The 23334-nt window shown below is 41.6% G+C and overlaps 2 protein-coding genes across 3 annotated transcripts in view; one reads left to right on the top strand and one right to left on the bottom strand.

Moving 5' to 3' along the window:
• PPT1 (palmitoyl-protein thioesterase 1) overlaps window positions 1-2033 on the top strand; it is a 42628-nt gene extending 40595 nt beyond the window's left edge. Inside the window, exon 9 of the mRNA XM_075853064.1 lies at window positions 9-2033. Within this exon, the coding sequence (XP_075709179.1) occupies window positions 9-131 (123 nt within the window). The 3' untranslated portion in view covers window positions 132-2033. The remainder of the gene's footprint in view (window positions 1-8) is intronic.
• CAP1 (cyclase associated actin cytoskeleton regulatory protein 1) lies at window positions 1560-22700 on the bottom strand. 2 transcript variants are annotated; one of them, XM_075853062.1, is made up of 13 exons: window positions 22596-22700; window positions 21362-21462; window positions 21178-21278; window positions 19728-19805; window positions 15707-15850; window positions 15222-15307; window positions 14983-15088; window positions 14694-14880; window positions 12037-12227; window positions 7572-7695; window positions 6165-6247; window positions 2891-3034; window positions 1560-2728 (listed from the first exon to the last, which is right to left on the bottom strand). In XM_075853062.1, exons 2-13 carry the CDS (start codon window positions 21450-21452, stop codon window positions 2645-2647), a joined length of 1419 nt encoding a protein of 472 aa, XP_075709177.1. In that variant the 5' UTR covers window positions 21453-21462; window positions 22596-22700; the 3' UTR covers window positions 1560-2644. The 2 variants fall into 2 exon arrangements, with proteins under 2 accessions (XP_075709177.1, XP_075709178.1); XM_075853063.1 differs by having other exon boundaries at window positions 22553-22619.
• Between the last annotated feature and the right edge of the window lie 634 nt (window positions 22701-23334).

Here is a 23334-nt window from a genome sequence, read left to right as displayed (position 1 = left end):
CTCCATAGGATCGCTTGGGTTTGAGGGAAATGGACAAGGCTGGAAAGTTGGCGTTCTTGGCGGCTGATGGAGACCACTTGCAGTTTTCAGAGAAATGGTTCAATGAGAACATCTTACCATTTGTCCGTTGACTTTTTTTTTTACACTGTATGGAGAAGAGATCTTCTACCAATTGCACTGAAATATTAAACTGCTAGTATTGAGGACTGTTCGAATGAAATGCTTTAAACTGGGGCCACTTTTAGATGGTTGTAATGTAGCTGAACCCTATGTGATCTATATTGGATTCACTTGAGGTGGGAGGTATCTGGACATTGCAGCTATAATAGTCACTAAACCACAGCTACATTAGAACTGTCTTAATGTGGCCTCTCCGCTCTATGAAACCTATTTATCTGCTCTATTATAGCATATAGATGCAATAGAGGAGACTGCAGTACCCAAGACAAGACCCACCCTGCTGCTATGAGGAGTGTCTCCATGTGCAGGGAAGGACCAATCAGATTCATCTCATGTTCCTAAGGATCTTTGAAAAACGAAAGTGCAATTCTAATGCCTTGATATGGGCAACTACCCTACGTTCTCCTTTGGTGATTTTCTTTAATGGTATGTTCACACGGCTTATTTTCAGCCCATAAACTGGCCAAAAAATCGGAAGCAGGACGCCTCCAAACATCTGCCCATTGATTTTGATGGGAAAAACTGCGTTCTGTTCAACGGGGTGTTTTTTTACGCGCCGTTTTGAAAAACGGTTGGGTAACAATTAATAGCCACAAAAAAGTGCATGTCACTTCAGCAGTTTTTCATTGACAAAAAAAAAAACCCTGTAAAAAACACAAGTTGCTAAAAAAAAACATCTGAAAATCAGCTGTTTTCACTTGATTACAGCTCCGTATTTTCAGACATTTTTTGTTAAGCGTGTGAACATACCCTAAAAGTAGTCCAACTGTCTGCGACCCTTTGATTTCAATGGGTACTGGAGAATAAGCACTCACTCGCAGCTTCTGCCTTGCAATAAACAGCTGATCACTTCAGGATCCAGCCAGGAAGCCTTTAGATAAATATATTCCTTTATTTTAATCTTTACATAATTCTGTACCCACATTTGACTATGCCAGGCCACACACATTAGAAACCTGAATGCTGGTTCAACCAACAGCTTCTTGGCTGAGTTTAGGTTGATTTCAAGTGTGAGGGGGTAAGTTTTATCTCCTAGGGGAACAAAGGATCGATGACTGCCCCTATATACACCTTTAGGTCACAAGTGGGTTTGCCAACTTCAATGTGTATGGCTATCCTAAAGTGGCATCAAAAACATGCAAAAAAATATATACTTGCCTAACGAAAGTGGCAACAGCTGGGTGGAATGGGCGGGTAAAGGGAGATTGTGCTAACATGTAATATAACACATCTGCTCAGACTCTGGAGGCAGTGTCAGACTACCGTGTTTCTCTAAGTACCACATCCCCCAATGGGACAATGATATGGAAACATCTCACCATAACTACTGATAATAGCGGTACAAGTTTTTTTTTTTAAAATAAAAATAACTTCTCATGAAGGTCATGTCAAGTTTTAACTTCCATTCCACCCATATGCTCCAAATCAATTTACTATTGAAAATATTGGATCTGTGTTATTAAATCATTCTAGGACAGGATTTTTGAAAATATACAACACCCTCATGGGTAACAACAAGAAGAGATCTAGCTGTTGACTGAACGAGTGTTCAGTCCTGGGATCCATCAGGTGTATGGCTAGCTTAAAATAATTTCATACTTAGCAGGGAGTTATCGGAGACAGAATTTTACTTTGGAATCAGGTCACTATTTGTCCAATGGTTGGCTGTACATCCACCATAAACAAAGCACAGGATCTTAGTGTTGCATTGTTGAAAAACCACTTCCAAATCATAAAGAGTTTTCCATTTGCCTTGATCAACTAATCCATCTTTCCATTATTGTATTAATAAAAAAGCAGACCACTATTTTTAACTTTACTTTGAATCTTTAATAAAATGCTTGATTTGTAAACTTGTGTATTCCACAGTCTGTGCAAGAACTAGTTCTCCCTTAATATCAGAGCAGAGCCTGCTTACAACACGTTGGAAATGTTCAGTACACATTGGCATTATATTAGTTTAGGATCAGTATAGAAGTGAAAGGCCAGGACAGTAATTCAGAGAAGAGGGAAAACCATTGCATATTTCTGAAGATACTTATGTATAAAAAGTAAATCCTGGAAGTGCTGTAAAGGATTGGCCAACAGGCAGGAGCTGTATTATTCCCTGTGTATGGAATGAACAAGATCCATTTACAAAGTGCTCATTAGCTATTTATACTTTGGTCCAATTAACATTTTACCGGTCATCCAGCCACTACCCAGAATTATGTTTATGACAGTCAGAACCCCATCCCCTTTAATTGGCACGGGAGGGGCAGGACAGCAGATTAGCAGAAGCAGCTCTGTGGATTCTGGCACTAATTAGGCGTGATACAGTAGGATGTTTATCTGCAGAGAGCTGTGAGGATCAGATCTCTACCTACAGCTAGAGTAATCCTCAAGAAAGAAGCAGCAGAGAGAACACAGAGGGCTGGAGACGACATGGTGTCCAGCCCATGTCACTGCAGACAGGTCACTGCTTCTACCCTGCAATCTCAGTCACTGTAGTCGCCAACTTCTGGCCATTCCAAACCGTCTTGAACTGTTCTGGTACAGGAAACTCATTCTGCAATAAAACAATGTACATAGTTAGGAAATAAACAAAAAAGCAGGACTATTAAAAAGGTTGTTTTGTCTTTATGACAAATGGCCACTGAACAAGATTCATACAGTATGCTTGTAAACAGGTCTATAAGAGTGGTGAAATAGAGAGACAAGCCATACTTACATAATCTCCGCCACTGCCGGGGACCAAAATGTTCATTTCTGAAGATTTGGCACTGATGATCTCACATTTAAGGCTGTCCTTACTTAAGTACACATGACAGCCATCAGTCTTATTGATGGATATTGTTGGCACTTTACCCAACACCTAACAAAAACAAGTTTGTAGGAGAAACAAAATTAGGGCACATTCCTATTTGTGGGTAGTGGAGCAGCAGAAGAGAACTGCAAGTAAACTTGTGAAACCATTTGTATTGCTCCAATGAATCTAACAAAAGATTTGTTATCAAGGCATTCGCAAAGTGCATTTTTGTTTTGGATCTACAGCTCCTCTGCAGACCTGTGTCTATAAGACCCTGTATAGTTAGATGAAAGTATGACTGCAGGCTCTGTCCCCTACTACTTGCCAACATATATTCTGGAGGGCACCAAGAAGTAGGGGATGAAAGAAAGTACAACTACTGGATCAGACAACAGGATTTTTTTTCTTGTAGTCTGTAACCATGGAGATGCATAGGAACTAAAGCCAGAACATGATTTATGACCAAAACCTTATACAAAGATGCTTTAATTTTTATTGGAGCAAATCCTGCAATTCCTGCTTACTACAATGTAATTATTAGCCACGGTAGTTCTCCAGAATAGGTTCAGCTGCAAGAATGTGTCTGCATTTGTACACCTGAAAAACACTGCAGACAATTGGAGCATAAACTACAGATTTGCAATGTCATTTTTTCACACACTTGAAAGGGACCTCCATTTTTAACCCCTTCCCGACATTTGACGTATCCATACGCCAAAGTCGGGTAGGGGGAAGTATGGAGCGGGCTCACTTCAGAGTAACAAGCGGCATCACGCTTGGGCGCGATACCGCTCATTTAAACTCGTTAAATGCTGCGATCAATACCGACCACAGCATTTAAATCGTTAGAAAGAGGGGGGCGACCCACTAACAGCTCATCGCGCCCACCGCAACGAAATTGCGGTGGGGGGGCGGGGGCGATGGTTGTTATGGCTGCCTGGGGGTCTAATGAAGTCCCCCAGGTCCGCCATCTTTGTGCTCTTATTAATAGAAGCCTGTCAGAATCACGATATACTGCAATACATTGGTATTGCAGTATATTGTGCAAGCGATCTAACGATCGCTGGTTGAAGTCCCCTAGGGGGACTAATAAAAAAATAAATTAAAAAAGTTCAAAAAACCCCCATTTTCCCCCTAGAGCATAGTAAAAAAATTAATAAACATAATTGTATCGTCGCGTCCGTAAAAGTCTGAACTATTACAATATATCCTTATTTAACCCGCACGGTGAACGCCGTAAAAAAATATTGTAAACGCCAGAATCTCTATTTTTGGGTCACCTCATCTCCCACAAAAAAATGAAATAAAAAAAGGTGTTATTAAAAACTACAGCTTATCCCGCAAAAAATAAGCCCTCAAACCACTTAATCGACTGAAAAATAAAAAAAAACTTATGGCTCTTAGAATTTGGCAACACAAAATAAATGTTATTTTTTACAATTACTTGTAAAAGTAGTAAAAATATAGAAAAACTATATATATTTGGTATCGCCGTAATCGTATTGGCCCGCATAATAAAGTTAACATGTGGTTTTAATGGCACAGTGAATTCCGTAAAAACGGCGCGCAAAAAAACATGGAGGAATCGCTGTTTTTTTTAATTTTCTATCCCACAATTTTTTTCCTGTTTCCTAGTACATTATACGGCAAAATAAATGGTGCTACGAAAAACTACAACTCGTCCCGCAAAAATCAAGCCCTCATAGTACTATATAGATGGAAAAATGAAGACATTATGGCTTTTGGAAGGTGTGGGGGGGAGGGGGAGGAAAAAACGAAAATGAATATCTGAAAAAGGGCTGCGACAGGAAGGGGTTAATAGAATTTAATTTTATGCTGGGAAATTCATTGTTTCTCATGAACTAAACAGTCAGGAACGTTCTTCCAGAACTGCTACACTTTAAGCAGCATTTTTGCTTTATAACCACACCAGGAACATCTACTAAAGAGAGAAGTATAAGGGTAAAGTCACATGGCTTATTTTTGGCAGTTTTTCTGGGGCGTGAACGGGCGAAAAATTGGAAGCAGAAAGCCTCCAAACATCTGCTGATTGATTGCAGTGGGAAAACAGCGTTCTGTTCCGACGGGCCGTTTTTTTTTTACAGGGCCATTTTTAAAAAACGGCCTCATAAACCGGCCGTGAAAAAGAAGTGCATGTCCCTTCTTGAGTCGTTTTTCATTGACTATTGAAAAGCAGCTCCAAAAACGCGACTGATTAAAAAAAGTCTGAAAATCGGGAGCGGTTTTCCCTTGAAAACAGCTCCATATTTTGAGCCTTTTTTTTTATTTTGTGTGCGCACATACCCTAAAAGTAAACAGACTTGCACAATGGCCAAAATTTACTAATGCGGTCTAAAGACCCCCTGTACAAATCTGAAACGTGTGCAGGGGTATTAATAGTAAAACAGCGTAAACTTGACCGGCCGATGCAGCGAGCAAAGATCATCGAGACATCATTGATCGGCGCTCGTTTGCTCCTGCCAAATGGAGCTACGTATAGGGACGAGTGGTCGTTACTCAGATCGCTCGTCCCCATACGTTATGTCGGCAGCGCATCTCCCTGTGTAAACAACTATAATATTTAACTTTTTTAAAACGATACGATCAGCAGATGAAGGAGCGTTTGCGCGTTAATCTGCTGATCGCTGCCCTGTTTACACAGGGCAAATATCGGGAACGAGCATTCTATGATAATTGCCAAGTGTAAACCCCCCTTAGACCAGGCAATCACAATATGCCCTAAACTTATCACAGTGGTACATGCTGCATGATGCTTTTAGTGCATCTTGCATGGACCCGTTTTCATTATACCACTTTTGATTGGTCTTATTTTGCACCAGTTTTATTGGCACACAAGTGATTTATTTTTTTATAGCCACGCCCCCTGGGAAGCCACACCTTTTCAGAACACCTAAAAAATGTCTACTGAGATGCAAACATCAAAATTGCGCAAAACTGCACCAAAGTTTAGGGAATTCTTTTACACTTTCTAGACCCAGACGGTAGAAAATCTACCCCGATATTTTTAGTCCATGATGACCGCTAACGCGAATTCATTAGCTAAAGCAGAGGGAAGAGTCTTTCACTGCCAGCGATATAAGACAACCTCTTAAGCATTACCATAAAATTAAAGAAATTGCCCAGATTCGCCGCTTTATTCTTCATTCAATAACCAAAACAAACGGACAAATCTTACCTGTACTTTAACATCACGAGAGTTAATGATTTCCACAATGCCTACTGCATCTTCAAACACTAAGCCAAGCTTCTTGCAGTTGTCTGTAGAGAGGATCAAACAGAGATGGTACAATGAAAATAATTAAGGCTAGGGCCCACATTTATCAATGCATTTTGACAGTGACATCAAGGGCTTCCCCAGGGCTGGAGTCGCCAGTTAGAGCCCTTGGGATGCTCTGGCCGGGAACCCCGGCATTGAAAAGCTCTTGAAATCACTGTCCTTTCCCAGGACTGGAGTCCCTGACCAGAGCGCTTCCGAAGCCAGTGAAGGCTGGGAGCTTCTCCAGGAACAGAGCTTCAAGTAGCACTCTACCCGGGGTGTTTGGGCGATCTATCCCATGTTTTAAAGGCAAAAACATGATCTGAAGAGGGCCTAAACAGTCACGTGTCTACATGAGAATTAACACCATTTCTGACCATCATAAAGCTTTTTTTTTCTTAAGCAGTTTTCCCCATCTGCAGAGACTAATTCTCAGTTTAGTCTGAGCTAGTGGGTGTAACTTAACAGCTCTGCTCTCCTTTCTATCTCTATATGCTGCAGCGTGGAGATTATACAGCAGTACCAAGTAACCCTTTCCCCATATGCTTCTATAGGCAGCGTCTGTGTCTTCTCTCAGCTTCTGCTCCCTCCACCTGCCCTCATTCTCCATAGACTTGTAAAGTGTCTGCTTCCCCCTCCATCACTTTTATGGGCAGCATGTGTCTTTTAGGGGTTATGCAGACGAACGTGGGCAAACTCGGACGTGAAAAACTGAAGTTTTTCACGGGTACCCATAGATTTAAAGAAAATAGGACATGTTCTATTTTTCCACAGACCCTTTACACTGTACGTTGAAACAGCCGTGAACGGCCCCATTGAAATACACGCGGACTTATTCAACATTAGTCTGAATAAGGCTTTAAGGGGGCTTTACACTGGGCAATTATCGGGCAAACTATCATTCATAGAATACACAGGGCAATTATTGGCAATGATTAAACAGGGCAGCATTCAGCAGATGAACAAGCAAAGGCTTGATCATCTGCTGGTCATATTGTTTTAAAAAAAGCTAAATATTATCGTTGTCGGCAGCACATCTCGGTGTGTAAACAGGGAGACGTGCTGCCGACATGATAATAATGTATGGGGACGAGTGATCGGAGTAACGACTGCTCGTCCGCATCCATAGCTCCTTGCGAAAGGCGCAAACGAGATCCGATCAATGAGCTGACTCGTTGACCAGCGCTCGCTGCACCGCCCAAAATTGGCCGGTGTAATAGGGCCTTTACTCTACTCCCTCCTGCTGCTCCCCACTCCATACTACTGAATGAAGCCACTTTTGATAAATGTGGGGCTATATTTATGAATTCTGTTTCGCTTACTCACCTAGAATGATTGAGTTGATCTTTCCCTTGATTTGCAGGGTGCTGTTCACACACTTGTATACATAAACCACCTGCTTGAGCTCGGTATCTCTTATCACCAGATTGGATGCATTGTCCTGGTTTTCCTGTGAAGGCAAACAGTTTATGTGAATAGGAATATGTGAGCGTCTGAAGCGAGCCTAAAGGCCCTTTTACACCGGTCGAAACTCAGCCGGTGCAGCGAGCGCTGATTAACATCGTTGATCAGCGCTCACTAGCTCCTGTCACACGGAGCTATGGATGGGGACGAGTGGGCATTACTCCGATCGCTCATCCCCATACATTATCATCATGTCGGCAGCGCGTCTCCCTGTTTACACAGGGAGATGTGCTGCCGACAACCATAATATTTTACTTTAAGCGTTTGCTCGTTTCGTCTGCTGGTCGTTCCCGTTTACACAGAGCAATTATCAGCAACGAGTAATTGTCCTATGTAAAACCCCCTTAAGGGCCCTTTTACTGGTCCAATTATCGGGCAAACGAGTATTCACAGAACGATCATTGCCCGGTGTAAACAGTGCATCGATCAGCCGATGAACGAGAAAAGCTCATCGAGCCGTGTAAGACCACAATTAGGCCGAATTCAGAAAACCGAGTGCAAACACGGATGTGAAAAACAGCCGTTTTTCATGTCCGAGTTGCACCTGTTTTTACGGTTCCCCATAGACTTGAGTCTATGGATGGATCCATGAAAACGGAAGAAAATAGGACATGTTCTATTCTTCAACGGACCCTCCACACGGTCCATTAAAACAACGGCCGTGTGAACGGCCTCATCGAAATACATGCGTCTGTGTGAATAAGGCCGTCACACGGACCTATGCTACGTCTGTGCGAATAAGCCCTTAGGGTAGGAACACACACAGAGTGATCAGGGTGGATACGCTGCATCAAGCTGCACAGCGTATCTGCCCTGAACACTGCAGGGAATACAGTCCAAAAAAAACGGTTTCTAAATGCTGCCTTTTTTTGGCTGGAATTCCCGCTGTGGAAAGAAAAAAAAAAAAAAAAGAAAAAAATACATGTTCCTACATATCCCCTCCTCTTTTGTGCGTAGTCCGGCCTCCTGGGATGACGTTGCAGCGGTCACATGGGATGAAACGTCATCCCAAGAAGCCGGACCAGAGAAGAAGCGGTGAACTCTGGGTAAAGGATAATTATAATTTTTTTTCCTCACTTGCAATTTTTGTGGCAAAATTGCTGTGATTCCGCCACAAATGTCGCAACATACACCACTTTGTTGCGGGTTTAAGCACCCTATTGAATTCAATGGGGGAAACCTCAACACAAGAGCAACGATTCTGCAGCATTAATTGACATGCTGCGGCTGGTAATGCACCGCATGTGGGCTTTTTTCCGCTGTGTGGGGATGAGATTTGTTGACATTCGACACCGCTGCTACTGTAATACGCTGCAGGTTTTCCGTAATAAAATCTGTTGTGTTTACGCCTAGTGTGTTCCTACCCATAGGGTATGTTCACACTGCTTATTTTGGAGCATAAAAGGCTCGTATTACGCTCCAAAATACACACGAAACACGCCTGCAATCCGTTTACCATTGATTTCAATAGGAAGTACACTACTGTTCGCATGAGGTGTATTTGTACACTGCTGAATTAAAATACACCTTGTAAAAAGGAGAATGTCACTTCTTCAGGCATCAGAGCCAATTTTACATTACACTACAAAAAGAAGCCTCAAAATAAGCTTCAATTTAAAAAATAAAAAATAACAAAGTTCATTTTCAGCTTCAAAAACACCATGAAATCAGAGGCTGTTTTTCCTTGAAAACAACCTCGTAATTTTCAGCCACTTCTTTTTGTACATTCTTTATAGCTCAAAGTCAGTCCAACCTGCAGATTTTGGCAGAATCGGCCTATGATCTAATGTGTATCAGGACCTCCAGACTGTCAATGGCAGAGGTTAGGGGAAAGAAGGAAAGGGCATGTTTAATAGAAGTGTCTGCAGCAGCTTACTACCATCTATGCCAATCTCCCCTAATATAAAAAACCATGGCAAGCGTGCATGTAAATGGCAAAGTCGGGAGAGATTGCAGAAGGATGAACAAGCTTCTGATTGTCAGCAATCCGATATGTTTAGCCAGCTTTAACCCGTTGCAACTATTTGACCATCCTGACAGAGCCTCATTTTTCAAATCTGACATGTGACACTTTGTGGTAAACTTTAGAATTATTTTACTCATCAAAGCGATTCTGCAATTGTTTTTTGTGAAAAACACCAAAATGTAAAGAAATGTTTTAAAAATTATAATTTTTCTAAATTTTAATTTATTTACTTGTAGGACAGATACCATACAAAATAGTTATATAGTAAATATTATCTACTTTATGTTGGCTTTTTTTTTTTTTTGCGTATTTTTATTTTTCTAGAACGTTAGAAGGCTTAAGAGATGAAGTTTCTAAAATGGGGTCAGTTTTGGTGGGTTTCCACTGTAAAATGGTTTATGACATGGCGTCCACAAACCATATTGGCAAAATCCGCACTCCAAAAGCTAAATGGCGTTCCTAAACTTCTGAGACTTGTGTTACAAACAGAAGTTTATGACCATATGGGGTATTGTTGTACAAAGTAGAAATTTTTCCTCTATTCCTGGCTAGTGTCGTGCTCAGTAGAAATTGCTTTACTATTGTTGGGGGCTTTTTCTCCTTCATTTCCTGTGACCAATCAGCATCATACACTTCTCATGTTCCAGCCCAGCTGCTTTCACTGCACAAAGTGTATGACACTGATTGGTCAGCCTCATACACGCCTCTGTACAACACCCAGTTGATAAAAACACGCCCAGTTGTCTATTAGCATAAATCTAAAATTGTGCATAAATTGTGCATAACTTCCAAAAAAAATGTGAACTTAAAATGTTCTTGAAAAATCACTGTTAAAGTTATGGGTGTAGTGTGCAACTGAATGTTCAGTGGATGTTGCAGAGTGAATTTGAGACCTAATTTAGCGATTTACAAAGTATTGGTTCACAATTGTAGGTATCTGATATGAAATACAAAATCCCTGAGAAGTGACCCAGATTTTGGAAACAACCGTAATTTTTATTAAGGGGTGTAACAAGCATTTTGACCCACATGCGTTTTCCAGAAATTAATGTGCAGCAGATGCAAAGTGAAAATTGCAATTTTTCCACTGATATGCCATTTCAGTACCCAATATGACATTTCAGTATCCAAGTGGCCCGGGTAATATCCCGGGCCACTTCCTGATTACATGGTCGGAAATTAAGAAAACAGCGTAGCTCGCTGAGCTCTGCCGTGTTCATAACTCCCGTAGAAGTGAATGGCAGTTACAGAAACAGCGTAGCTCACGTGCGACGCTGCTTCACTAACTGCCATTCACTTCTATTGGCGGTACAAAAATAGCGTAACTCAGCGAGCCAAGCTGTTTTCGTAATTTCCGCCCATGTAATCAGGAAGTGGCTGGGAGGCAGCAGAGGTGGGATCCGCATCTATCTGACATTTATGGCATATCCTTTGGATATGCCATAAATGTCCTTGATGGGCAAACTTTTTTTTATTTTTTTATTATGTACAACTTTTTATTTACTTATTTTTTTTAGTCCCACCAGTGGACTTGAAGGCCTGAAACGCTGATCGAGCGAATACATTGCACTACTTATGTAGGGGGCCATGGGCTACAAACCACTTTCATGCCGTGATTGCCAATTCCTACGGCATCTAAGGGGTTAATCAGTCATTACAGCAGAGTGTCAGCTGTACTATACATCCGACACCCGCTTGCGACAGCACGGGCTTCGCTTCTGAGCCCACACCATCACTGTGCCGTAACCGTACCGCACCTTGCAGCAATCCCCTGCCGACAGCACCATGTATAAACAGCGGATGTCGGAAAAGGGTTAAAGTACGGAGCAGGCAAATCTGGTTTTGTTTTTTAAACTGTGCAAGCATTATTTGCTCCATTATCCACTCAAGTTCATAGATATGAAAGATACCCCAGGCTGTACAGAGCATAGAAGTACCCCAAACGGAGATCCTGTTGAACAACCGGATGCAAGATCTGTTTTCCTGATTCGCTACTATCCCTACATCTCATTACCTGAAGTACTGGTTGTCTGACCAGAATACCGGAGTCCCAGTCCAGAATCTTGAACTCATGTTTTAAGCAAGACTATACTTGGTTTGCACTATCGTATGCCTGTCATCCCCCCTGGCAAGGATAAATCATAATCTGTCCCTTTGCTGACAAAGGGAACGTCCAGCGATTCACCTGCAATGGTTAACTTGAGCCCACGCTCAGCCCTAGGCAGAATCAGAGTCATACAACTACCTCGCAGCTTCCCCGGCAGCTAGGCCGCAGTACTTGAATGAGCATTTGTTTTTCAAACCTCCTAACCACAGACCGGAACAAGCAATCTGGGGTGAAGCTTTCTTTTGTCTACTTACCACCCTCCATTTCTTGCCTTCTAATTCAAGCACAGGCGGTTCCTTCTTGGGAGCGGGCTTGGTCGCAGGAGAAGCAATGCTTTTTGGTTTGGGACTAGTGAATGGTTTAGGTCCACTTCGGACAGGACCACTCTGAGACTTCAAAGATGGGTTTTTGTGAGTCTTCATATCATCAGGCACATGTTTCAGGGCTAGAAGACATTAAAGTGCATTAAACATTTGACCGCCTATCTTTCCGCCTACTTATTCAGCAAGGAGAGTGTACGCATGCAAGAATTCTCTATCGTACGACTAATAACGCTTATCCCAAGGTACACAATACACTGTTCTTTGCTTGCGCGGTTTTATGAAGAACAAACTTGTTTTTCTGAGAAGAATACTTCATGTATTAGAGCTTCCAGCAATGGTCAGTTTTGTTACATGTGCGATTTAAAGAGGTATTGCTTGAAGGGCGGGGGGAGGGGGGGGGGGTATGGCGAATTAACATTACTGTAATTGACCACTCCAGCAAGAGGATAGCCCATTATTTCATTAATATACCTGCATAAGACTAATCTTATGACAGTAGTCAAAGGGCAATATGCATTATGTTTGGTTATTAAAGGGGTTATATGGGGACCAAAAAGTATTAGGAGTATGCGAGTACACTGCCAATATACATTCCAGTCGCCCCGAGTCTGAGATTTTAATAGATTTTTATAGTGCTGTTGGGGGACCGGCAGTCTAGTTGCTCAGTCTTCTTTGATGACTATATGACACTTAGTCATGTGACCGGCCCCGTTGTACTCTATGTACAAGCTATAAAAATCTCAGAATCAGCACGACAGGAGGACTGAAATGTATATACAGATACATACCGCAGTGAGTACACTGCTAATAATTTTTGGTCGCCACATAACCACTTTAAAATTTGGTTATTATTCTATCCAGAATTCTTGGCGAACACTTGCCTACTTTAAAATCCTCTCATTTCCACTAACATAACATTAAAGGCTATGGACACCTTTGAAGTAGACCTTTTTATATAAAAAACAAAACAAAAAACAAAACAAAAACACCATTGATTGGTGCAACGTTCAAGATACTTTATTCAAAATATTTTTACTTGAGATACAGCGGCTTTGTATCCTGTATACAGAGCAGCTGTATCTAGCGCTGCGCAATATATCCGTCTTTCTTGATCATATCTAAGTTATGAACGAACGATTTAAAAAAGGTGTACATAGCCTTTAATAAAATGTAATTGTTTTTTCTACCATCTCCATCCTCTCCATCTTTCTGAACAGTGTACATAATGCCATAAACTGGTTTCTGAAGCCGGCTACTGAAGGCACTTGATCGGACGAACGCTTGTTTATGCGGCCAAAAAAACGGTCGCTAGTCGACAGCACATCTCCTTGTGTAAGCAGGCGACGAGCTGCAGAGAAGATGCAAATTTATGTGAACAAAGGATCGTATTAACCATTGTTTGTCCCCATACATTGCGATCATTGCTCCATGGAAAAAACTAGCGCTGATCGACGTGCTGTATCAGGGATTGTTTCACCGGCCAGGAAATCTTTAGGAGTAACATTTGACTCTTTAAATCTAAGCACTCAACTTCCAGTCTCCCATAACTTATAAAAAAAAAAAAAAATCTGCTCCTTCTTTAGTCAAGATTCAATCAAACAATCAAAAGGTCTTCATTATACCCAGGATGGACTACTGCTAAACCTTCTCCTGGGGCCAACCACTCTTTTCAGCCCGTTCTTAATGCCCATGCTCAATTTACCACTCCACTTGCGCCCTTAAAAACAGAGCCTTTATTGGCTGCCTATCTCCCGGAAGGTACAACTTAAAATCCTTTAACTAATGTACAAAGTGCTTTCTAGCCTGGTGTCTGTCTAAGACCTTCTCTCCTCCTCCTATCACATTAATGTGTGCATGCACAGTCAGCATGAGGTGATGCGGCCAGCGCTGCACTAATGAGCGGCAGCGCCGGCACTAAAAACAGAACATGGGGATGATTGGCAGTGCGTGCGCCATGTTTTCATGTCTTCAATGCCGGCGCTCATTAGTGCAGCACCGGCCGCATCACATCATGCTGACCGCGCGTGCACACTTGTTGTAAGGAGCGGGACAATGGATGTATTACACAGCCGCAGCCCCGCTCTGACTACATTCATGTGTTACAATACTAAACTATGCGGTCGCACAGCTTAGTATTGAAATACATGAAATGACGGTATTGAACCATTTCAGGGAGCACGGCATGGAAATAGTATCACTATTTCCATGCATCGTGTAACCCTAATTCACACATTCCTGACAGACTCCGCTCTCATTCTGCCACTATATACACCATTCACATGCTCACAAAAAATATCTGCAAGGAACAAACGCACTGCGGATTTTCATTAGCTCCACTGAATTACAATGCATCTAATCCACAGCGGATCGCTGGCCATTCTGCAGCAAAAATCCAAGTGTCAGCTGTGGATTTCTCATGCGGGTTTTCTGAAAGACTTCGTGTTCTTAGCCATTTTGTTTGTTTATAGGAATCTGAACCAAACCCATAGCCTTCTAGCCCTTTTGTACACAAGTTGCGGGATGGTTTCTAATATTTGTTGAACATCTTATCTTTACCACAGTATAAAGAATTAGTGGCGGTTTCTTACCTCTGGTGATATTCTCTCCCTGGTTTAGTTCTGCAAACAGCTGTGAACGAGACACAGAATCATCACTTGGAGCGGATGCTGGAGCTGGTGGTGGAGGGGGAGGAGGTCCTCCAGGGGGTGGAGGTGGTCCTACTTTGGGGGCCGATGGAGCACTTGGTGCGGTAGTGGTAGGTCCAGCCTTTGGTCCCTAAAAATTAAGCACAGGCAATGTACACGTTTCAACCCTAGCTTAAATACAGGACTACTCAACTGTAATTCTTTATTTATTTTTTTAAATAAAAACACTTACAGTCTTTCTCCAACTTAGGCCTGTCGTATGATGTTCCTTGATGTAAGCCTGAAGCTCTGTCCAGATGTTCAAATATGAGCGCACCCAGTCTACATGTTTCTTATCCCTGTCAGGAGCACACAAGGTAAACAATTACTTTTATTCACCGACATCATTGTTGTGTAACCTTCAATACATGGAATATTATAGCATGAACAATGGTAAACAGGAGTTGCTTCTGGCATAAGAAAACAACTTACACATCCTTATATTCCTTCAAGACTCGGTTGGTGTAAAACATTGCTGCATCAGTCATTTCCTTCAAAAAGGGACCAGGCTTGGGACTCTTAAAAGTGGAGGAGGGAAAAAAAAATAATTACAAACATAGAAGATAAAACCGCAGCAGAGCTTGAAAGAGACTGGAAACAACTACCGTTTCCCATTACAATCACTCCGAGCCTTTCAGACTTCCTAATGGACATTTTCTTCCAGACTCCGCGTCTGTGTTTATTTATATATATATATATATATATATATACTATCTTCCATCTTTTAGAGTATAAAGACCATGTTTAGAATGGTTAATCCCCACAATGCCAGTCATTTTGTATTTTTGCGTGCGTTTATTCACCCCCATTGTTTTTCAATCTCAGCTTGAATATTTAGTCGTCAGTTACTGCACTTGACTAGAATGAATGAAGAAAGTAGTGACTACGGAAAAAATAATGGTTGCATGACAATTTACCACGGCTACCCATCCAAGGGCAGGAACACTTTCACTGATAGCTGAAAGATGATTAAATAGCTTGCTGCCCCTGTTTTTCTCTCTGAATTCTTGAACGGTCTGAATCTGCTTGGATAGAGGAGCTAGGAGCGCAGAAAGATCCTTCTATAGGAGACAGAAAACCCAAGAAGAAAAAAAAAAATTAGATATATTCTTGCAACATTTTCTATTTTGTGATATGTTCCTAATGTTAAAGGGGATGCATAGCATTAGATAAACATGGCTGCTTTCTTCCATGAAGAGCGCCACACCTGCCTACAGGTCAAGTGTGGTATTGCAGCTCCGCCCCAGTCACTTCAATAGTGCGGAGTTGAAATACCATACACAACCCATGAACAGGTGTGGCGCTGTACGTGGAAGAAAGCAGCCATGTTTGTCTTATTCTGGACAGCCTCTTTCACACTCAAATGGGATATTTCTTACTAAAGAGAAATTAAATTAAAAAAATAACTGGAAATTCCATCCAAAGCTGATATTTTCACAGATGGAGAGCAACTGTTTTGCATTATTTATCTGTATATTGCAAACTAAAATAAAAAAAACTATATTATTAATTTGACTTCATTATAGAAGTGGAATGACAGGACATCAATGAGATCAGATTGTCAATTATAAGCTGCTGAACAAAACTCCACACGTCTTGAGGAAAACACCTCCTGGACCTAGTGGCTTTGGTCACTTGTTACAGATGCTATTACTGGAGCAAAGAATACAACTTTGCTTCCAGTCACGAGTGAAACTAGAAACCGTCATGACTTAAAGCGGTTCTCTGGTTTCAGCAAATTAATGTTATTTTTTTGTATAATTAAAAGTTATACTATTTTCTAATATACTTTCTGTAATAATTCTGCATTGTTTTCAAGATCTCTGCTTGTTGTTATTTTGTAGGAATATTCATGGTTTTCTTCCAGCAGATAAAATTCTGTCCATCGTCATGTGATGGACACACAGGTGCTGGGATCGTTAGAAGACACTGGTTTGATAAACCTAGTGTAACGAGCCCAGCACCTGTGTGTCCATCACATGACCATGGACAGAATTTTAGCCACTAGAAACAATGAATTTTCCTACTGAACAGGAAATACAGAAAGCAAATGGAAAATTGTATAACTTTAAATTACGCAAAAAATGACACTAATTTGTTTAAACTGGACATTCCCTTTAAACCCAGCCAACACTTTACTGCAATGGCCGGGAACAGAGATACCCCTGATCCTGGCCATTTCATTACATAGATGCCATGGTCAATAGCTACCGTGGCATCTAAGTCGTTAGAAAGACGCGGGAGCCCCCTCTGTCACTCCATTGGCCCCCTGCTAATTGATTGTGGGGTGCCAATGGCTGTCATGGCAGCCTGGGTGCCTAATTGAGGTGCCATTTCTGCTCCTATTAAACCCTGCCAGTTGCAAGGCTTAGTAGGAGCCAGTAAAAATGACAATACATAGGCATGGCAGAGTATTGTCCCAGCGATCAAATAATTGCTTGTTAAAGTCCCTAGGGGGACTAAAAAAGAAAAAAACAGTTACCATATTTTTTGGATTGTAAGACGCACCCAGGTTTTAGACAACAGAAAATAGGGAAAAAATAATAATTTTGCTACTTTTACCAAACAAAATCTATTTGTTTGGTTGTCATAACTTTTTATTTCACTCTTTTTTTTTTATTTATTTTTTACATTGTGCTTGGGGAAAAAAAAAAAATGGAGAAAGTTTTTTTTTTTTAAATTGTAATATTTTTTTACACTCCTGAAAATGTATCTAACTTTTTTTTTTTACAAGTTTTATTAGTTCTCCTAGGGGACTTGAACCAGCGATCATTAGATCGCTGGTAAAATAAACCGCAATACATGGATGTGTTACGGAAACCGCTTAACTCGCTGAGCTACGCGATTTCCGTAACTCCCACAGTAGTGAATGGCAGTTACAGAAGCAGTGTAGCAAGCAAGCTACGCTGTTCCTGCAACTACTATTCAGTTCTATGGGAGTTCCAGAAACCGCATAGCTCAGCGAGTTACGTCGTTTCCGTAACTCGACCATGTACGTCGTTTTCTGAGCTACCGAGCTCCGGAAACAGTGTAGCTCGCGGTGCTACGCTGTTAACGTAACTCCCTTTCACTTCTATGGGAGATACAGAAACAGCGTATCTCAGCGAGCACTCGGCTGTTTCCTTAACTCCCGACCACCTAACCAGGAAGTGGCCGGGAAACTGCGGAGCGAGCTAGAACGGGGTTTAGGGGGCCCCGTTCTAGAGATAGGTGCGGGTCCCAGATGTGGGACCCGCATCTATCTGATATTTATAGGAAGACCCCTATAAATGCCAAGGTCGCTATTGAACCGGGCATTTAACTAGTTAAACGGCCAGGAACATCACCATCGCTGTTCCTGGCAGTTAGAGCAGTGTGTCAGCTGTAAAACACAGCGGACACCTGCATTGTATGGAGCGGGCTCAGCCGGCACATCATGGGTCGGGAAAAGGTTAAGTAAGAAGCGGTCACTGCCGACTATAAGACGCAGGGACATTTTAGCAATATTTATTCTTCTTGCTAAAAACTGTCTTATAGTCCGAAAAATACGGTAAATATTGTTTTTGGTAATGTACGAAAAACTATTTAAAATATTGTACATTCAAGATAAAATCCCTTTCCCATTTTCCACCTAAAGTATTGTAAAAAAAATAAAAAAAAAAATTGGTATTGCCACATTTGTAGAGGTCCAACCTATTACAACATTATTTAACCTTCAGGATGAACGCCAGGTTAAAAAAAAAAACAAGAAGCAAAACACATAAGAATTGCTATCTTTTATTCGGTATTGCCATAATTGTACTAAACCTTAGAATAAAAGATAACATTACGTTTTTACCACAAGAATGCCTTAACTAAACAACAAAATTGCGGAATAGCTTGTTTTTTCCTATTCTATCCCACAATTAATTATTTTTCAGTTTCCCAGTACATTATATGGTACATTAAATGTGGCATTAAAAACAGAACTTGTCCTGTAAAAAACAAGCCCTCATAAGACGTCCACTGAAAAATACAAAAATACATTTTTTTATGGCTTTTGGAAGTTAGGAAAAACTAAAAATGGCTGAAATGGCAAAGGGTTAAAAACAGAGGCACACAACCTATTTTCAGACGTAAATGAAGCGTTTTAAGCCTCGATTTACTTCTGAAAATACGGCTCCAATACGTTGGCAAACATCTGCCCATTCATTTGAATGGGTTTGCCGACGTACTGTGCCGATCATGTCATTTACGCGTCGCAGTCAAACGACGACGCGTAAAAAAAGACGGCTCGTCAAAAGAAGTGCAGGACACTTCTTGAGACATAATTTGAGCAGTTTTTCATTGATTCCAATGAAGAACAGCTCCAAGTTACGGCTGTAATTGACGCCTCGCAAAACGCGAGTACATGCAATTACGTCTGAAATGACGGAGCTGTTTTCGCTTGAAAACAGCTCCGTAATTTCAGACGTAATGGTCGTTATCGTGTGCACATACCCTAAGGCTTAATGCACACGACCGTAGTGGTGAACAGGCCCCAACACAGAGAAAGGGGCGGCAGATTATGTCAGCCCCTCAGGAGAAGTGGACTGATGGATTTGAGTCGGAAGCAGCAGCACAGCCAGTTATTTACAGGAGCTGCAGACTCTACAGCAGCAACATTTACAGCAGCAGATTTTTTTCTTTTAATATAGACTTAGATTTAGAGAGTTGCTCAACTTTGCATTTAGGTAACAAATGAACAATAACATTTCAGTACAAAAAAAAGTGTATATAGCCTTTAAGTGGGTGGGATACCAAGGAAATTTTTTCTGTAAGTAAAGATTTTATTTTGGATTTCCTCGAGTCTTGCCCTTTTAATATTATACATCTGCAACACTTCCACACAGAGGTTTAGAAACAAGGAACAGAGTATGAACACGTAACAGGAAATCGCGATATGCAAGAAAGGAAATATTGTGTGAAATTAAAGTATACCTCGTCTGGCTGCTGAAACTGTGAAGCTTTAACCAAGATGTCACGTTGTATGTTCAGGCCCACAAGCAACAACCCAGCCTAAAGAAGAAGAGCACAATGAGGAATGTAGATAGTTATTGTCTATGTCATTTTCTGAATTCTCATATCAATATGAACATTGTTACTAGAACTACCTGTGCGGAGTTATAGATATTCAATATGAACATTGTAATACATAGTGCAGGAGCAGATTTTACATAAATGGAAAATGGATTTCAACCAAGGGGACTGACATCTTTATTTCTCCCTCTAAATAGAAATAGCTAAAGGACAAGTCAGTCAACGTTTCTGGAAGGCAGGAGATGAATGGCCTTTGTCATCCCTGCACTAATTTCCCTATTAAAGCATGAAAATACCCCACAGTGTTCAGAAACATTTTGCATTTTTTCTCAGCCAACCCCAATCGAACATAAAGTAATATTCGGACTATAAACATTTTGCATATCCACAGTTTCCACATCTCCCATAAACTACAATGAAAAGTACTCATTCATGCACAGCCAACGCTCTGGTCCACTCATCACACCTTGGCTGTGATGTGAGCAACAGGGGACCACCACTGATCAAGGCATAATCTATGGATATCCCACAAATGTTTATGGCTAAGATACCCCTTTAGTCCAATTTTTTGTATATTCATTTTAACACAATTGCTTTACACACCTCCCACAAATTACAACAGGTTGCCGTCCCCTTAGGGCTCCTTGTTTTTTTTGGCAGATAGCATACTGAACTATTCATTATTTATTTATTTTTTTGAAGATTCGTGTGTCTATTACACAAATTATAGAACAAATCATTCTTGTCAGTATTTGCTGTCAGTCTCATCCAGTGTACGTGACCGTAAAAAAACGACAGCACACGGAAGTAGCTAGGATCCATATTTTGCAGTCTGCAAAATGGTAACAGGCTTGTGCATGATGCCTTAGCCTACAGAAAATCTTTTGTAACTATGTGAGCAGTTCCAGAAGAGAGAGAAAAAAATAAAATAAAGGGTTTGAAGGGGTTGTTAGATTAAAAAAAAAAATATGTCTGCATTCTTCCAAAAACAGTGCCACATCTGTCCATGGGTTGTGTGTGGTATTGCAGATCAGCTCAATTGAAGTGAATAAGACTGAGATGCAATACCACACACAACCTGTTGACATGTGTGGCGCTGTTTGTGACAAACCAGCTATGTTTTTCTAACCCTGGACAACTCCTTTAACATTTGAGAATTCTAAAGATTTGGCAAAACATCAGAACTTCCCTCAGTAAGGGTGTGAGCACATGGCTGTTTATGAGGTCCGTGTTACCTCACAATATTTGTGCTAGGGAACAGCTACCAACAGAGGCAAATTCTAAAATGAGATTCAGCCGTGAGCCTCAAATGTCCACAGGAAACTCTATACATGGTTTCAATTACACTCACCTGCTTCTCCACATCTCCACCTATCTCCTTGCTGCTTTTCAGAAAATCTCCTACAGCTCCACTGATGAGAGCGTCATAGGCCTGAACAAACTGTGCCGTGTCTACGATCAAATCAAGAAAACCGTTAAAAGATCAATAAATCCATGAGTATTACCCCATGCTAATAAAACATTATACTTCCAACCTGCAGCACATGCTCCGGATCCTCCAGCAAGAAGCTCCAGCTTCCCCACTGCCTTCTCCAGGCGATCAACTAAGTTCTGCATGTCCGCCATGATTCGCAACCTATGAAAAGCAACCGTGAATTGAAAGTGGGGGGAAAAAAAAACAACAAAACTATAAAATATAGGAACAGCCGACAATAAGGCAAGCTGCAATCCTACAAAGGGATCACGGAAAAATGGCTTTTATGAGGATCTATCACAGAGGACTGACCCTCAGACCCACTGCACCTCAGAATGAGGAAGTCTTCAAGTTCTGCAGCCGCTCTCAATATTACAGGAAGTGACTGAGCATGTCGGAGCAGATACCGACACATTCCACAAACACCGCCTGTTACTTTCATGGTTCAAAATAACGTACAGGCCAATCAGGTGGCATGCCACTCATATACCCATCATCTGCAGTCTGGCACCACACGCTCCATTTACAGTGATTAGTGAAAGTAATGGCATAAACTGATCCATTATTTAGTAATGCCACATGCAGCAGCTCTAGAATGGAAAAGGGCCATTTAAAGGAGAATTAACCCTCAATGACCGGATACAAGGAGCATAAATAAAAGGCCGGTCTTACAGAATAGGAAGATCAAGAGTGGGGCTCCATTTAGGACAATTGTATACGATCATAGTGTTTACAGGACATGTGAACAATTCTTTTGCAGTAACTGGAGGGGATTCATTACTGGGGTGTCTTACCACATACAAGGGGGGACAAGCAACTTTCTAATATACGTACCATTGCATTGCCCACCTAGTAATGACAGGTCAGTGGCCAATCGCTTCAATTATTGCAATTCATGCAACTAGAATGAATGTAATTGCATGCAGAATCATAGCGTGTATGTGAGGTAAAGCTCTGATCGTGAGGGCTGATATTGTCATAGACTTCCTGTCAGATAACCCACATAAGAACTCTACAGCCTGCCTCTCACTAGCCTGAAATGGCCGCTTACATGTATCAATATATTGCATTCCTCCGTACAGGCAGACGAGATATTATGTAGTAACACTTCACACAGGTCAACGTACAAATGACAGGCAGAGCATTCACGCACGAATAACGCTGCATACAACGAAGAGCCTGCGCCTTCCACACACATAACCCAATGCAAAGCTAACATGTACATATACACATGCCGAGGTCATAACCATACCGGCAAACCGTACCGGTCACCGCATGAGCCCCGCCCTGCTCACCTCCGCCGCTGCTCCCTCTCTGCCCCACTTCCGGCAGTCACCTCCAAGTATGCGCCGCGGGAATTCACTTCCGTGAGATGAACTGTGGGCGGGGCTTGGGGCGGGAGTGACAGAACCTGCGGCTCCTTTTAGTCTAGAGTTTGAATGCAGCTCGTCAAACTCTATCCATAAGAAACATCACGTTTCCCCCGTCCAGGAGCTATTTTTATTCGTTATTTCAGTGTACATATACAGCACAATATGGACTGGGACGTATTGCCCTTTTATGGACTTAAACGTATATGATAAACACGTTTCTTGCCCAATTCAAAGATGGCTGATAAATCCGCCTTACAATGACGGGATGTGGGCTGTTGCCATAGAGACAAGGAAGAGCAAACCATGACGTGGCCAGCCGGATGACATAATCTGGACCAGTAGGCTCATTCTGTTACCAAAAATGGTCACAGATCTGCCAGGCTGCGGGGGCGTGGCTAGTGTTGGTCAGAGAGAACACACACACACTTATCAGTTGGGGCTGGTTGTCGGAGCAGTAGGCGGTAGGTCAGTTCTCTCTGAAGACCTGTTAATAAATTGCAAATCTTATTCAGAGCAGTTTTCACATTTCAATAAAATGCAGTAGCAAAAATGCCAACCTATAGTGCCTAATATGGCAATAAGAGATAGGCAAAGGCATAGTCCTGCCAAGTCTCCTTGCCTCTTCGGAACCTTAGTTCAGTGGGAATTGTCCCTGATTAAT

Source organism: Rhinoderma darwinii, chromosome 2 (assembly GCF_050947455.1).
Source record: "Rhinoderma darwinii isolate aRhiDar2 chromosome 2, aRhiDar2.hap1, whole genome shotgun sequence".
In the NCBI taxonomy this organism is placed as follows: Eukaryota; Metazoa; Chordata; class Amphibia; order Anura; family Rhinodermatidae; genus Rhinoderma; species Rhinoderma darwinii.
The sequence above is the reverse complement of the archived record's forward strand: the minus strand, read 5'-3'. Positions and strand labels throughout refer to the sequence as shown.